Genomic DNA, 17374 nt, shown 5'->3' with positions numbered 1-17374 from the left:
AAATTTTTTTGATTAAACTTACCCCACTTCACCCTAACTAATTAGCTTAAACAAAAAAAAATTAATACAGCTAATTAAATTGTGGTAATTTCCATAATCTCAAGTATGTTTAGTACTGGTAAACAAAGATAACAATCCATAAGATCAAATAATTTATTATTAGTTTATAATAAAAAAAAAAGCATTTTATCAAGCCCAGTCCTGAAAGAAAGGTTAATTTATGTTATGTTTAAAATGAAATAATTTCAATAATTAAATAGAGAGATTTTTTGCAAATAAATTCAATTTGAAAATCAGTTTTTATTAAATACTTTATATTTACATAAAATACTATTTACACCATAACTATATGAAACTATTATCTATCTATTGCATACAGTTTAATTACCTAAATATATACTTCGGTAACGATCAAAAACGAATTTACAAAATTCAAACATCACACAATTATATATAATCGGAAATAAATACTCTTTTAAAATCTGGCACGCTGCTGCCAAATTTAAAATCCTTATTATTATTTTTATAGTCCTCAATATACGTTGTACTTTCTTTTATCGAATTCGGTAAATATTCTACTGACTTGATCTTTTTATTTCTTATATTTAACTCGTTTTGAAAACTGAAAAACTGTGCCGAATCCGAAGCTTTGGAGCTTGTTCTACTCACCACTTGCTTTGCTCTACATTTTTTCTTTTTATTTTCTAAAGTGGTAAAAGAATTAGATCTATGCAGTATGACTACTCTGCTGATATTTTGATCTTTATGTCTAATATTTAATTCGGCATCGATAAAAGTGTTTTCTTCCACAAAGGCTTGGAAGTTTTCAAGGGATCTTTTAGAGTTCGACCTAGTTATTTTAGTGTTCGAATATTGTTTCGACTTATCTTGAGAGTCGTGAATTTTAACTTTTTGACAATTTGAAATCCCTGCTTCATTAATAGTTGAGTTGTTTGCCTGGAAAAATTCAAAGTCACAATTTGCATCTGTAGTTATACTATTGTTTGAGCTCATAGAGTCATAGTCCTTGGGTAAGTGCTGATTTTGATTGAAAAAATACTCTTCATCTTCTGAAGAAAACTGGTTCTCTTGGTAAGGTTGATGAACAATGGACGGTTGGCGAGAAGGTGGTTGACGAGTTGTTGTCGGTATAATCGATGATTCCATTTGAATGTCTGTTAAAGAATCTTCGCTACGGCTAAGGCGCATTTTGTTGAGTCTAAAATAAAAGTATGGTTTAAATGCCTATAAAAAAATGCCACTCAGTTTACCTTAATAAATTTCTAGAGTTTTTAATCATTTGCTGATTGATATTGACATCTATATTATAACCGGGACTAGAAATATTAATATCTGATCTATGGTAAATCAGATCGGCCATTTTGATGTCTGGTTTTCCCTCATAAAATAAGTGGTTTATACTTTCTTGACTTTGACTCAGGCGTTTTTGTGCTATGTGGTTTCTTCGGTTCGTTTCAATTCGGATCTGATTACGTTGCAAAGAGTTTTGAGTATTTTGAAGTCTAAAAAAAGAACACACATATAAATCAATTATATTAATTTATGTAACTAGGTAAAATTAAAATATTAGCAATTAAATGATGAGTTTTATTTTCATTGAACTGTAGTACTCCTAAACGTCTATATCAGAAGTGGGATAGCATGTGTGGTTCGGAAGTATTTCTCCATGGTCTACTGAATGATCCAAAATCCAGTTCAAAATGTGAAAAACCTGAGTTAATTTAGTTGCTGTCTAGCAACAACAGTTAATACATTAATCCAAGATTTCACATCAAATGCCATCGTATTTAACGACAATGACTAGCAAAACTAAACACAGACGTTTAAACCCACTAGGCATGTAATGATAAATGGTTTGGTGACTTCATCTAAGCTTACTAGTTAAGATACCAATAAGAGTGCTTAATTCATCAAAGAAATAGCTAGACGACGTAACCCAATTCTAAGACGAACCCAATATTAGTGACAATTTAATGATAACAAAGACGACCGAAGCATTAAAATCGTTCATACTAATACTGCTGTGATTGCAGACTAATTGTTCGCAGCCAATCGAATATATGTGGGAACTTATTATTTATTATCGTATTTCCCGAACAAAAAATTCCAAGTGGTTGTACATTTAAGGAAAAAATGCCTTGTTGCTGAATTTGCAATGCTCTATGTAAATTAAATACGGCAATAAGAAATCGGATCACATCGGATCACAATTTTATGAGAATCTCCCTTGGCACCAAAGCGCGTTCTGTAATTCACATTGAAAAACACCAAAATGCCCGGAAATTGTTAAAATTATTAAATGAATTTAAGGTTCGACAGGCGTATTCTCATAAAAAAAAAATCCAGAAATGACGACACTCGAAATATGCGTAGAAAATTAAATTGGCGATTTGAAACAACAAACAAAGATGCCTACTCAATGCCTGAAAAAGTGTTAAATTGGGACTTTTTTGTCCCTATATTAAATAAAGTCATACCATAATTTCTGAAAGAACCTCGCATTTTCCACTTATTTTAAACGCACAGTATAGTAGAGCGAAATTCAAATTTGGCACCATAATCAAATTTTAAATTACCCGCTATTATGCCGTCACAAACTCATTTTCACTTCCGGTTAGTAGTACTACTCCGCGACATTCAGAGGGCGCAACAGTTCGGACGTTCAGTGTTCTATTGACTCTTATGGGAGTTTCCTATCTAAGAAGTATTAATCTATGGTGTGACATTTTTCATCAGAGCTGGGATTCTAAAGCTGCGTCCACACCGAGTCGACACTGTCGATCGACTATGTCTATCGATGTTGTCGACTTAGTGTGTAAGTTGCAATCGACGATGTCGATCGACATGTCGATTTGTTTTCCATCGCTTGTCGGTAAACATGACAGAGCAGTCGATCGACTTTAGTGTGTGGACGTGTTTTCGACGTTCGACATTCGACAAAGTGTTAAAGTAGGAGTAGGTACTCAGTGACGTCTTGCCTTGTTGACATCGTGGCCGTGTGTTTTCGTTGAAGAAATGGAATGGGAACAAGCTAAAGTCATAGCCTTTATCGAGGCATACAAATGTTTATGTCATCTTTTTTTAAATCGTCTATCAAGTTACTAGCATTGTATCTAGTTCTACTTTGAAGACTTGTTCGAACCCAAAATCTTTTTTTGCGCGCAATTTTTCTTTTTTTAGTCGCGATAATAATATACACGGCACATGTAAGCAAGAATTACGTCTTCTTCGTCGGACATGTTGATTTGACTGATCGACAAACATTTGTGTCGACTCTGGTGTGGACAGATGCAGTTTTTGTCGCTTGTTGATCAACAATGTCGATAGACATAGCCGATCGACAGTGTCAACTCGGTGTGAACGCAGTTTAAAATGACGATTTGTCGACGACACGCTTGGGTATATCGTATACACCAGATGGTATAGCTTCTTCCTTTTTTAATACGTGCATAATGTAACAGCATCCTTTTTTAAACGTATTTGTTTCATTTATTGCTTACCAATACCAGGTATTTTTAGTTATTATATATATTATCTATGAAACCAGGTTTTCAAGAAGCTTTCTTAAACACAACAACTAATAGATTTAATTCGACCCTATTTTCCACAACTTTTTGTTAATAATAGAGGCAGAGGAAATAAAGTTACCATTGAATGGGCAGTTTTAGTACATATATCAAGATTTTATGCCACATATTGTTACCAAAGAAACATTGGACAAGATTTTAAATTTAAAATTAGCGAAACTACTACAAGTCATTGGATCCATAAAATTACTGAAATTATTGACAATCACCTTGCTGATTCATGAATTTTTCAAACATAAGAGATTAAAGAAATTATTAAATTAACATTTATAGAGAGATCCAATTTCCCTGGTGTTCTAGGTCCTATTGATTACACACATGTTGCCATATTAAAACCAAAAGTGGATGAACACAACAAGTTTTTGTGATTTTCCATGAATTCAATTATGATTTTCCAATGGATAGTAGTGGTTTTCCAACGACAATTTTTTATTTTAAAGAGATAATATAGGCATATATTTAAATAAAAAAACACGAAGGCGAAAAAAAATATATTTTTACTCGAGTCTTACAGTTTTGATCTCCCACAATTGCTTCAACCTATTTTTATACCTTGATTGTAAAGGGGTTCTCGGATCCCATAGAGACCATTAAAGTTAAAAGCTAAAGATAAAGTATTGTCCTCATTAGCGCAAAGCTCGAAGGTAAAACCCTGGTTCTCCTCCATATACAGGGTGTGATTGAAATGGTGTAAAAAAATTCGGGGGGTGATAGTACTCCTAAAAATTTTAAAAAAAGTTCCTATAACTATAGGGCGGAAAATGCATATTAAGGGAGTTAGGGGCACTGAAAGGGTAAATTTAAAAAACGGTTTTTTGAAATTGTAGGCTTAAAAAACGAGATAAAATTTCGAAAAAAAATCCTCTGCCATAAATTTTGACCCAAAATCAAATGGTGATACTGAAAAATAATTTGGAAAATCGGAAAGGGTAGTTTTTGCAAGGGTAGGGGGTTAATTCGTGAATAACTTTTTTTAGGTTATTTTTTTCGCAACGTGGGTTCATTTTTTAAAAACTACATACTTTTTCCTACAAAAAAGGTACTCTTGTTGCACATCGCCCAGAACGATGGTTTTCGAGAAAATTGAAGGCAAAAAGTTTGCTCTGATGGGTTGCTAACTGGTTAAACAACATAAACCTATGAAAGTTATGGGGTTTCAAAAGTAAACACGTAGTTATTAAATAATTAATTGAAAAATCTAAATTTTTTGATTTTTAAAACATCTTATTGCTTTAAAAAACGAAATAAACCAATTACCAAAATTCCTTATTAAAATAATGCATTTCTTAATTCATTCATAGTAAATGTTCAAAGTGACCACCATTCATTTCAATGCAGACATCTGCTCTTCTTCTCCATGATCTGCGTACCCTGTGGAATATCCCTGGGGTTGTACGAATTTGATTGGAACAGTCGATAATGCGTTGACGTAGTTGCTCTTCAGTATTAATCGGCACTGAGTAAACCAAAGTTTTCAAGTGGCCCCAGAAGTAGAAATCTAATGGATTAAGATCTGGTGATCTTGCTGGCCAAGCTTGTGGACCACCACGTCCTATCCAACGCCTCTCAAAAACTTGGTTTAAATGATTCCTCACCGCTAGCGGAAAATGAGCTGGTGCACCATCATGCATAAAATACGTGATCTGCCTCTGTGCTATGGGAACTTCCTCCAAAAGTGCTGGTAGATCATGTATTAGAAAATTAAGGTAACTTTGACCATTTAGCCTAAAATGTTTATTATTATAAATAACAAGCGACTTTTCAAAAGGTGTCAAATTAACCTCGGGGGTAGAAAAAATGGTCCAATAAGTCTATCGCCAAGAATTCCCGCCCAAACATTAACTGAGAATCGAATTTGGTGTCGACTTTCCACAACAGCATGAGGGTTCTCATCGGACCAGTGATGTGTATTATGGTAATTGAAAATTCCATTTCTTGTAAACCCAGCTTCATCCGTGCATAAAATATTTGCCAAAAAAAGGGGTTCTTGTACCTGTTTTCTTAATAAACAACGACAGAAGATGACTCGAGCGGGATAGTCTGCCGGAGCAAGAGCTTGTAACCTTTGGATGTGATACGGATGCAGGAGTTGAGTCTTAAGAGTCATCCACACAGAATGGCGACTCACGTTTTCCCGCGCTGCAATTCTTCTTACAGATATCCCCGGATCTTCCTCTACATGTGCTAAAATGCGCTCCTCAACATCAGGTGTACGTACCATCAAGTTACGGCCACGGTCTTGGTTTCTATGTCCAAATGAACCTGTGTCTCTTAGGCGCTGATGAATTCTCGCAAATATCCGGTGAGAAGGTGCCCTGCGATTTGGATATTTTTGGACATACAAGCGCTTAGCCAAAAGACCGTTTCCGTTTGCTCTTCCATAAATAAAATGCATATCTGCCAGTTCACACACAGGGTATCCCATAATTTGTGAAATTTTACGTTTACGCACACTTCAACAACAATCAACTGACAAAAATATTTATGAACCAGAACATTTCTTTTGCGTACATGCAAAATAAATAAAGTGATAAGACCGCATACCTTCAATAGCTACGTTTACCCCGCGAGTACCAAATATTCAGTACGCGGACTAAAACCTCAACATATTCTCAAACCTATTAAGTCACAATTTGGAATAATTTACGTGTAAACTTGTCAACTCGCGCACGTTGAGTTTGAGAATAGGGGATTGGGTCCGCGTATTGAATATTTGGTACTCGCGGTGTAAACTAGGCTAATGAATCAAATAAGTATGCATTTAATAAGGAATTTTGGTAATTGGTTTATTTCGTTTTTTTAAAGCAATACGATGTTTTAAAAATCATGAAATTTAGATTTTTCAATTAATTATTTAATAACTACTTGTTTACTTTTGAAACCCCATAACTTTCATAAGTTTATGTTGTTTAACCAGTTAGCAGCCCATCAGAGCAAACTTTTTGCCTTCAATTTTCTCGAAAACCATCGTTCTGGGCGATGTGCAACAAGAGTACCTTTTTTGTAGGAAAAAGTATGTAGTTTTTAAAAAATTAACCCACGTTGCGAAGAAAATAACCTAAAAAAAATATTCACGAATTAACCCCCTACCCTTGCAAAAACTACCCTTTCCGATTTTCCAAATTATTTTTCAGTATCACCATTTGATTTTGGGTCAAAATTTATGGCAGAGGATTTTTTTTCGAAATTTTATCTCGTTTTTTAAGCCTACAATTTCAAAAAACCGTTTTTTAAATTTACCCTTTCAGTGCCCCTAACTCCCTTAATATGCATTTTCCACCCTATAGTTATAGGAACTTTTTTTAAAATTTTTAGGAGTACTATCACCCCCCGAATTTTTTTACACCATTTCAATGACACCCTGTATACTAGGAAATCTTGATGTTCCAAACAATTTTGTCACTGACTGTTAATTAAAAAGCCGCAATAGTCACATTTAAAATATGTGGAATCCGGGGTCGAATCCGAACTTGACATTCTAAAGAGAATGGCACAAAATAACAACTGGTAACAAAAATTTGGTAAAAATTTAAAAATAACGATAAAAAACGAATAGTACAACGGACCAAAAATACGGAATAAAGTTCGAATTAACCAACTTCTATTTCGTGTTTTCCTTCACGTATGTACGTGAAACCTTTCGGGTCTCTTATTGGCTGATAGCATTCACGTGATCCCAACGGATCCGTAATTACGTATTAATGTGGATTCAAGCTTACTCGCGTACTAACGACCATGCGTGAACGCCAACTGCCGACCGCTATTGCGCAACGCATTATGTCATTCGTTTTTTAGTGTGGGAAGGCGCTTAAAACGCGGAAAGTTTTCTTGTTTTTGCGAAATGAGTTAGGTAGTAAGTGTCTGAATAGTGTTAGGTAGTAAGTGTCTGTGGTAGTAAGGGGCTGAAGTGTTTAAATGGACCACATTTTTCAAGGATGACTGCGAAACCATCGTGGCCATCACGGATGGTGTGATTCTTCTCCAGTATAGCGCACCCTCATACCTCGTGTCTCACGCTTGATACAATATCGAAATTGGGGTGAGTAGTAGTAGTAGTAAGTACTGAAAAACGTCTTTTACAGTCCCGATTTATCATATGTTTTGACCATTGAGAGAAACCCTCGAAGGACCTTGGCATCAGTTGCTACAATCCGCCATGATGCTTATGTAATGCGATGTTGACAAATTTAAGTTTACATCCTTCCATTCCATATAGAAGTATAAATCCACGAATTTCGGGGAAAAGACCGGACCGTTCCAATTTGTGTAAGACAATTACGCCATCTTAAAAATCAACACTGACGACGAATTAGAGGATTAGAAGAGTTTTTGTGCACATGGCTCTCTGCTTTAGTTGCCCAAGAAATTTTTTGATACTGGCATAGTGAGGGAAAGTACCTAGAAAAGCTGTAAATTTTTCCGATAGCAAATAAACGTGTCAAGACCATTTGTCTCGATCATATCCGAACCACCCTCGTATTTAAAAATCTGTGCAATTTTTTTCTTTTTGTCATAATATTTACTTAAATTTATGTAGATACCTTTTATTGCCTACAAATAAGCAGTTTTGATGGTTTGGCAAAATCTCAATCTCCTTACTCCCATTTGTCCCGTGGAGTTTTCTTCCGGAATTAAATACAGTCGTCTGCGAATTGCTTAAAAAACTTAATTTCCTATGAACATGTTGAGGAGTCAAATGGTGTAAGTCGGAATGGCTGAGACACTGATCCGCCTCGCAATTGGAACAGTTCGAGTATTTTTGAGGTGTGGTAGATTCGATATCCCGTCTATTCAAGTGTGACGAATGTAGGGCGACGTTGGAAGATTGAAGGTCCTGCTGCTTGTTAAGAGTCCCTAAATTAATTAAAAAATATAGTGGTTAAATAAGTTTATGTCCTGTTACATATTATAAAATATAACAAACAAACATTGTGCATCCTGATCTGGTTCTTTTTAAACTAGCCTAAGCTAAGAGAAGATATTCGTTTAAATCAGATGTACCCACCCGGTCACAAGTACATACTAGGTCTTACCTGTTCTAAATTCTTTGTGTCGTCTATAATTATGTATCACAGGCAATCTACCATCAATGCTAGTATATAAAGATCCGTTGGTAATAGGAAACCTGTGCTCAACTTGATGTAACGTCTTAGTCCGGTCCTGTTGACTTATATCCAGGCTCTGAGGTGGACTAGATAAGCCAAATGGTCGAAACTTTCCATCAAGGCCAACTAAATAAAACAGTTATAAAATTAGTAAAAATAAAACAAAACATTATATTTATCATAGAGGTCAGTTTGACAGCTTTTTGATAAATATGGTTATAGGTATACAATCTAGTTTAATGTTATGATATTGTCTTATAATTGAGGCTACGAGTGCAACAACGAACTTACCCACGAAAATTCAAAATTGGTTTTAATGTAAAATTTTTAAAGACGTGTCGTCATCTATCTACTGGAAAGTGAACCAAGCGACCCTAATAATTTTATTATATTGTAATGATTTTAAGGCTAGGTCTTGACGCATCTTTAAATATTTTATTCTAATATTAATAAGGCATTTAGTAGTATTATTGTCAACGATAATAATACATGAAGGAAAATGGGCAGATGAAAAATAAAGGATGGAGTAAGTGGAGGTAGAATTTAAGAAATTGAGGGTTAGGGTATGACTCTTGACCCTTTTCACTGGATTTGCATATAATAATAATAATAATAATAATAATAATAATAATAATAATAATAATAATAATAATAATAATAACAACTTATTATCGACTCCGTCATCAACAACCAGGCATATCACAACAAGAGAAATATTTTTACTGCCTACGTCGACTATAAGAAAGCCTTCGACTCAGTACCACACGAATGGCTTATAAACATTTTAAAAGTGTATAAAGTTGATGTTAATACTTTGTCTTTTCTAGAGAGCGCTATGACAAGTTGAAGAACAACGATCCAGCTCGAAGTACAGGGTAAAAGCGCAGTAAGTACAAACAACATTCCAATTCGAACAGGAACCTTCCAAGGGGATTCACTGAGCCCATTATGGTTCTGCCTTGCTATGAACTCTTTCGAACCGTTTTAACTCTACCAACTATGGGTTTAGCATCCGAGATAATAACACCGAGATTGCAAAGTTAAATCACTTACTGTATATGGATGATTTCAAAATAATGGCTGCAACTAGGAACCAGCTAAACCAAATGCTGCATATAGTAGAAGAGTTCTCCAACGACATCGGCATGCAATTTGGACTAGATAAATGCCGTACTCTCAATATAATCCGAGGAAAAATTTAGCCAGGAGAATATCAGATGTAGAATTTCCAGACCATCGAGGCCATGGGCGAACACGATATTCACAAATACTTGGGGATGAAACAATCACAAACGGTTGAACAACAAACAATGAAATGCGAACTGACTAACGAGTTTGTGAAAAGGGTAAGACAAGTTTTGAGAACCAATCTCAACAGCAAAAATATGTTTAAGGCACTTAACTCCTACGCATGTTCAGCTCTTAGTTATTCTTTTAGGGTAATTAATTGGAGTAGGACAGACACAGAAAGGCTACAAAGAAAAGTGAAGACCCTATTTACTAAAACGCACAACCACCACCCTCGAAGTGCCACTGAAAGAACAATGCTTCCCCGCCACCTTGGAGGAAGAGGATTAATAGATCTGGGTAAACAACTTGAAAAACAAATCACTAACTTAAGATCCTATTTTTACAGGTAAGGAGAAAATTCCACGCTGCATCGTGCAATAAATCAAATAGACGATTCCACTCCTCTAGAACTTAAGAGCGAGGAAGCGCGCAGCTACCATCATACGGACCAGGAACAACTCCGCATCTGGATGGAGAAGCCCCTTCATGGGCGGCATCCTAATGAGATCAGCCAAAATCATGCCGACACTGCTTCGTCGAACTATTGGTTGGTATCAGGCAAGATGTTTCCAGAAACCGAGGGCTTTCTACTCGCCATCCAAGATCAGGTTATACCAACAAGAAATTATCTCAAGCACATCATCAGAGATCTGTCCGTACAAAACGACAAATGCCGGTATGGATGCCAAACATCAGAGACAATCCAACACATAACAGGAGGATGTCAGGCCTTTGCAGCGACAGAATACAAAGAACGGCACGACTCAGCTGGAAAAGTTTTACATCAAGAGCTGGCAATGAAGTTGGAACTTATTACAATAGAGAAGGTGCCGTATTATAAACATACTCCAGAACCCGTAGTGGAAAATGACCAATATAAGTTATATTGGGACCGCAGTGTACTTACCGATCAACATGTAAGGCATAATAGACCAGATCTTATTTTAATAGATAAAATTTCCAGGAAAATAACTCTAATTGACGTAGCCATACTGAATAACAATAATCTGCAAGAGAAACCACTGAGAAAATCGCCAAATACAGAGATCTAGAAATTCAAATCGGAAGGCAATGGATAATGTTCAGACCATCCCAATTATTATATCGACAACGGGTGTCATACCAAAGAGTCTACTGGAATACCTTAAGCAACTAGGAACTGGCGAACATCTATATAAGCACATGCAAAAGGCAGTACTACTGGCAACTGCTCGCAGCACCAGAAAATTCCTAGGAGATAACTCTACATTTCAGGTCACTTAAGGGCACCGAAAAGGCCCCCACAGACCACAGAGATTAATCCTTTTGATATCGAAGGTATCTGGGATAAGTAAATGATGAGTGCGAGCCTTAACTGGCTGTAAATAATAATACTAATAATAATAATAATAATAATAATAATAATAATAATAATAATAATAATAATAATAATAATAATAGTAATAATAATAATAATAATAATAATAATAATAATAAATTACTTTACTTGTACCAAACAAGGCTACATTACCAAGGTCTAGCCATTGCCTACTCTGGATTTGCGTATCGTACTTAGGCATGAAAATGAGGCATGAAAAATGTTGAGTGCCATGAATGAGAAACACATGATTTTCCATTCATTGAAGTATTTCTAATATAGTAGCCGAACGCAAGGAAAAAAATTATACATACTTATTAAGTCTGCCGCACATAGAAAGAACATATGTACCTATATCTAAAGGTTGACAGTCGTCAAGGCTAAGGTGGTTTGCCATAGTCTGTTAGCTGTATGTTAACAAGTAACCTGGTTAAGAGCTAAGCATTTGGCTAGTAAGGGAATAAACCATAGCGAATATGTTTACATTTTGGACGATCGTGGTTGACTCGAAACTTTTTGCCCGATACCAAAGGAGAGCATCTTTTGAAAAGAGTTCTGGGCATATATTATAAAGAAACTCTTTGGAGACTCTCCTAGAGACACGAAGCCCTTCAAGGTGTAAACACCTTAAAATAATTTTCCGTTCTAGCTAACATACTGACCAATGTATTTTCAGTTTTATGATAACACATTGTGGCATTGAAGTAAAATTTACGTAATGTGAAGTTGGTTGTCCTCATAAAGAAGAAAACTGAAAGTTGTCAAGTCTATTGAAAGACCTTCCACTTGATTGGGGTGATTTAAAGTCTCATCATCTTTAACATTAAGCGCACAGGTAAAAAAGTATCTACTCCTTGAAGAAAAGTTTAGTGTAACGAAGAGGATTGAGTATTAATGGGACAAAAAAAAGAATGTGAAATATTTATACGACTGTTAGGGTCAGATTTTTCCAGAGAATTTTCTTCAGTAAGCTGAGATATTAAACTCAACATTTATTTGTTAGTGGTTCTAACCTTAAAATTCTTCTTCATTTGATTAAGATAATTTAGAATTGTTGGGTTCGAAAGTTGTAACTTGAATTTATCTGAAGAGAAAACAAGGTATTTGCTATCATTTAATGTTGTCCTAACCTGCGAGATAATTTTAATGAAAGGGTTCTTAAAAATGTTCAACTAAAGAATTATTTTAAAATTCTACGAATACCAGCAGAAACAAAACAATAAAATAATGCTTTATCAAAATGTGAAAAATATAAGGAAGGATTTTAAATATCTAATAAATGTAAAAAAGCAGTTCAAAATGCCATATAGATAAGATAAGTTGCCTATCTATGCAGGTTTAATTTTATTAAATACAGGTATTAATTTTAGGTCAATAACCGAATTTAACGAAAAATTACTTTGATAATTTTGCAGCAATTTGGATGTTGGATAAGAAATAATAAAAAGAAATTAAAAAATTAAATTGAAATCGAACGTTAGTATGGCAGTCTAAAGTAACTTCTACCAAGTAAAATGTTTAATAATTTTAAGGTAATTGTTCCTAATAATTAGGTTAGTGTTATTAATAATTTTGCAAATAGAGGTTTAAAAACATTTTAACCGAAATGAAAAGAAAACGTTTAATTACATTTCTATTTTTATTTATTTGTAGTTCTACTATTCATCAAATTGCTTCAAAAAATGTCTTGCAAAAATTGATTACGTACTTTTTAAAAATAAATGCCACTGCTTGTTAGAAATTTTTTTTACAAATTTTGACCTCCTTATAAAAAATGCAGGTCATGGCCTATTAAAAAAAAAATTATATTGTTTATCTTATCCTGTCATTGTTTTACTAAATGTGTCTAATAATTACCTTGAGGTAATTTTTCTTCAGTACGTTTAGTCGCACAACTGTAAGCATCTGATACCCAGCCACAAAATCGAGAGTCAATTATTCCCAGGCCAATTGGTATGAGAAGGTCCTGCACTAAGCCTAACCATAAGCCTATTCCTGCAACTGGCCAGGGATGAATTAGCTTTGGATAGATACAAAGGATCTGAAAAGAAGATAAATATTTTTTTAAAGATTATTAAAAAGTTACTATGTAATTTAGTGTTCCGCAATCCAATAGAATATATAGGGCTTTCCAAATTAACAAAAATCACTATTTTTAGTTATTTATTAGTAGAAATGCAAAACAAAGTACTTCATTCTAATATTATTTCTAAAATATACCGTAATGATGTCTCAAATATCAACTAAAAAAAGCATTCGCAAATAAAAAAATAAAAGATAATGACAGTACATTGGGTTTAGAAAAAAAGCATTTTTTATATAATTATGTTAATAAACTAAATTATGAGAATATTTATCATTTCAATGAAGAAAAAAATGGTAACAAATTAAAAAAAAAGTCCGACCTGGACCTGCCTCCTGTGAGGATTGAACTCACGACCCCTGGTTTACAAGACCAGTGCTCTGCCACTGAGCTAAAGAGGCCTATGCCCGAGTTCCGCGAGAACATCGTAACTTTATAAGGTCGATAAACCTAGATGATTTAGCGCAATTGAGTACGTTTACTCCAAAGTCTTATTCCAGATTTCGATTTTTTTTAAATTGTTGCAAAATATTTTATTTAAATTAAATTTATTTCAGGAAACCGGCCTATAATGATCTACTTTTATAAAATGTAAAAAACACGAAATCTACAGCATCACAAATACATTTAATAAAATAAAGAAGGTTACATGTTTCGCTCGACTAGAGCATCATCAGACCTAAACAATAATTAAAATTATGTAACCCGAAAAAAGGAGAATTTAACAAAAACTTACCATAACATACACAAAACACCTAATATTTAAGTAAATAAAGATTGCAATAAAGTGGCACTATCTATGTACAAAGAACTCAACTAAACAATCAAATTACTTTATACATTTTAGAAATCTAACCATCATTTAAGAGTCTAGAACTACTTGAGGTTATTAAAAACTAGGTGGCCATCAAAATCAAACCTTTCATTAACACAGGACAGATCTGGGCTTTTGAAAGCTTTACTAATCTCCATTGTCTCCAACAAGTCTAGTTTTTTACTTTTGTTGCATTGATGCAGTATTTTTATATTTTGGCTATCAGGAAAATCATGTTTGGAGTCGAGAAGGTGATTAGCAAAAGCTGATCTGGTCACTGTGATTTCGGTATTTTTAAATTTATTGTATTGGGCCTTGTGTTCACTAATCCTAGTAGAAATCTTCCTACCAGACTGGCCGACGTACACTGCAGGGCACTCTTTACACCTAATCTCATAAACTCCTGGAAAAGATAGCGGGGGTAGTTTATCTTTAGTTTTAATTAGATGTCTTTTTAAGGTATTATTGGTTTTAAAAGCTGGGGTTATGCCAAAGGGAGAAAAAAAGCGGGATATTTGTGACGAAATTGGTCCAAAATAAGTAAACGACCTAAAAGTTTTGATATTGTTTGTTTGTTGTCTGATAAAATTAAATGATAATTTATACTTGTTCACATACTGAAAATACATTTTATATATAGGTTTAATGAAAGGTTTGATATTGATGGCCACCTAGTTTTTAATAACCTCAAGTAGTTCTAGACTCTTAAATGATGGTTAGATTTCTAAAATGTATAAAGTAATTTGATTGTTTAGTTGAGTTCTTTGTACATAGATAGTGCCACTTTATTGTAATCTTTGTTTACTTAAATATTAGGTGTTTTGTGTATGTTATGGTAAGTTTTTGTTGAATTCTCTTTTTTTCGGGTTACATAATTTTAATTATTGTTTAGGTCTGATAATGAAACATGTAACCTTCGTTATTTTATTAAACGTATTTGTGATGCTGTAGATTTCGTGTTTTTTACCTTTTATAAAAGTGTATGACCAGCATCTTTGGGATAATGGATGAGTTTTTCGAGTTCTATAATGATCTAACCGATGACAAACAAGAACAGTGCTGTGACGCGTAATATTACTTTTATCTAAAACAAAATTACGCCATTTTAAAAACTATACAAAAATTATATAGTGGAACCTCGACATATGAGTTTAACACGTTAACTGCCACAATACAATTTTTTTTTACCCCACGAGCCAAAAGCTGTTTTTTATTTGTTTCACTTCCAAAATAATAAAAATGATGACCCACAATTAATTACTTGTCAAAAATTGTGTTTTTGAACATGAATCAAGTGTGTCTCATAAGGCCTGGCTGACGAAAATTGCACACGTGAATCATACTTGATTCAAAACAAAACTAGCCTATTCTTGTTGTTTATCGTCATTTATGTGATCAGTCAAACAGTAAAGAAATATAAACTTGTGTTTTGATATTTGGGTAATTCTGCAGTTTAGCGGCTTTTATTAAAACTAACGAAAATGGTCGGGTTTTTTGCAAAATGGGTGGATTTGGACATATATTTTTCACTAAGAGTGGCGGAAAGCCAAATTTTATCACGAAGAGGGTGTTATCACGCTCTAAATCATTCACTATGGGACATGAATAGAATAACGTCATTAGAATAACACTGTATTCGATTAGTTTTGACAACAAATGGGTTAAAATAGGTTAGGTGTGGTGTTGCCAGTTCTGTCGTCTACTGCGTTTTGTATTATGCATAAAACAAAAACTGTTTTTACCTTTTCTTGTACTAAATCTGTTATTTTCGTGCAACAAACATACCGAAGACACCCATAATGTATTATTATTTTGGTAATTTTTAGATTTTGGTCCAAATTAAAAATAATATGATTCCGCAGTTTAGCGGCTTTTATCAAATTTGGGGTATTTTCACCGGTTTTCTTTTTTAAATAGCTTAATTTTATCCGGAAAAAATTATTAAAGTGGCGGAAGGTGTATTTTGCAAATAGTTTCTTTATAAACAATGTGAAGTACTCACAAATAAATATCACACACAAATATCTCCAAAACGGTAACTCTGAGCGACTTCAACTTAGTATACCTTTTTTACGTAAAAAATATGAAAAAAGTATTATTTTCAATAAAAACTTAAATACAGTTAAGCACAAAAAAGTTATGACCTTATGAAAGAGAAAAAGATGTCGCAGACAGCGCCCCCTACAATGTACACTTAATTTGTTAAAAAAATGAATTTCTCGACCTAAAAAACCTCTAACTACAAATTTTTGTGAAAAAAAGTTAACTTTTGTTAAAGTTATTGGGGAAAAACAAAAAAAAAGTTTTAAGTTTAACACCCTGTATCTCAGTTAATATCAACTTTTGGATATAGGTAAATATAGTTAAATCGTAATATTTTTACTACAGGAGTCTGTGGTTTTTCCATGTACCATTAATTAGCAGACACCCTGTATATCCACAGCCCGGAACTTACATAGAAATTAGTGCCTAGAAAACTGCCACATTATTAGATCATATATTTATTAACAATCAAATGCCAATGACTATAATCTGGAACGAGTCACTACTTCTGCCTTTTTTCGTATCCCTTCGAAAAAAAAGAAATAGTGAAATCTAGCAAGTTTTTGAAAGAATGTGGCAGTTTTGGGATGATGCATTATTTTTCCTAATAGTTGAATTTTTTTCTTTAAATTTTTTACTGTGACATATTCAGTACAAGTTTACGAGAGAAACGCAATCAAATTATTGTATTTTCGGTTGCCTACCGGTAGAAACTATTAGTGACCCTAGTGTGGAGAATTATGATTTTGCTACTGATAAGACCATGGAGAGATGGGGCAATAATATTTTGGAGAATTATATAATTTAATATAATGTTATTGCATTATAATGAGTAATTATATTTTTTTTTATATCGGATATTTTCGTGTTTGTATTACGGAAATTGGAATAAAGATTGAACCCATGACCCTTAGTTGAGAAATCTATCTGAAACTGAACTAAGTCCGTTATGGATAATTTTAAGATGCTATGGTTTACATTCACTATAAAAACAATATGGTTAAGTTTTTATAAAGAATATATTTTATGAAGGGAAATATTTTAAATAGAATATAATAAATATTTATATAATGC

General features: G+C 33.7%; 1 protein-coding gene and 1 non-coding gene across 2 annotated transcripts in view; both read right to left on the bottom strand.

The window, feature by feature from the left end:
• Nucleotides 1–276: 276 nt before the first annotated feature.
• Nucleotides 277–17374, bottom strand: part of LOC126738256 (uncharacterized) — a 97487-nt gene continuing 80389 nt past the window's right edge. The window contains exons 3-7 of the mRNA XM_050443497.1: nucleotides 13218–13401; nucleotides 8642–8839; nucleotides 8150–8462; nucleotides 1272–1523; nucleotides 277–1219 (exon numbers count right to left, since the gene is read on the bottom strand). Coding sequence (XP_050299454.1) covers nucleotides 448–1219; nucleotides 1272–1523; nucleotides 8150–8462; nucleotides 8642–8839; nucleotides 13218–13401 — 1719 coding nt within the window. The 3' untranslated portion in view covers nucleotides 277–447. The remainder of the gene's footprint in view (nucleotides 1220–1271; nucleotides 1524–8149; nucleotides 8463–8641; nucleotides 8840–13217; nucleotides 13402–17374) is intronic.
• Trnat-ugu (transfer RNA threonine (anticodon UGU)) lies at nucleotides 13773–13844 on the bottom strand. Its single transcript has one exon. It is a non-coding gene; the product is annotated as a tRNA-Thr (tRNA).

This window comes from Anthonomus grandis, chromosome 7 (assembly GCF_022605725.1).
Source record: "Anthonomus grandis grandis chromosome 7, icAntGran1.3, whole genome shotgun sequence".
Lineage (NCBI taxonomy): Eukaryota > Metazoa > Arthropoda > Insecta > Coleoptera > Curculionidae > Anthonomus > Anthonomus grandis.
This window is presented reverse-complemented; position numbering and strand designations above follow the sequence as displayed.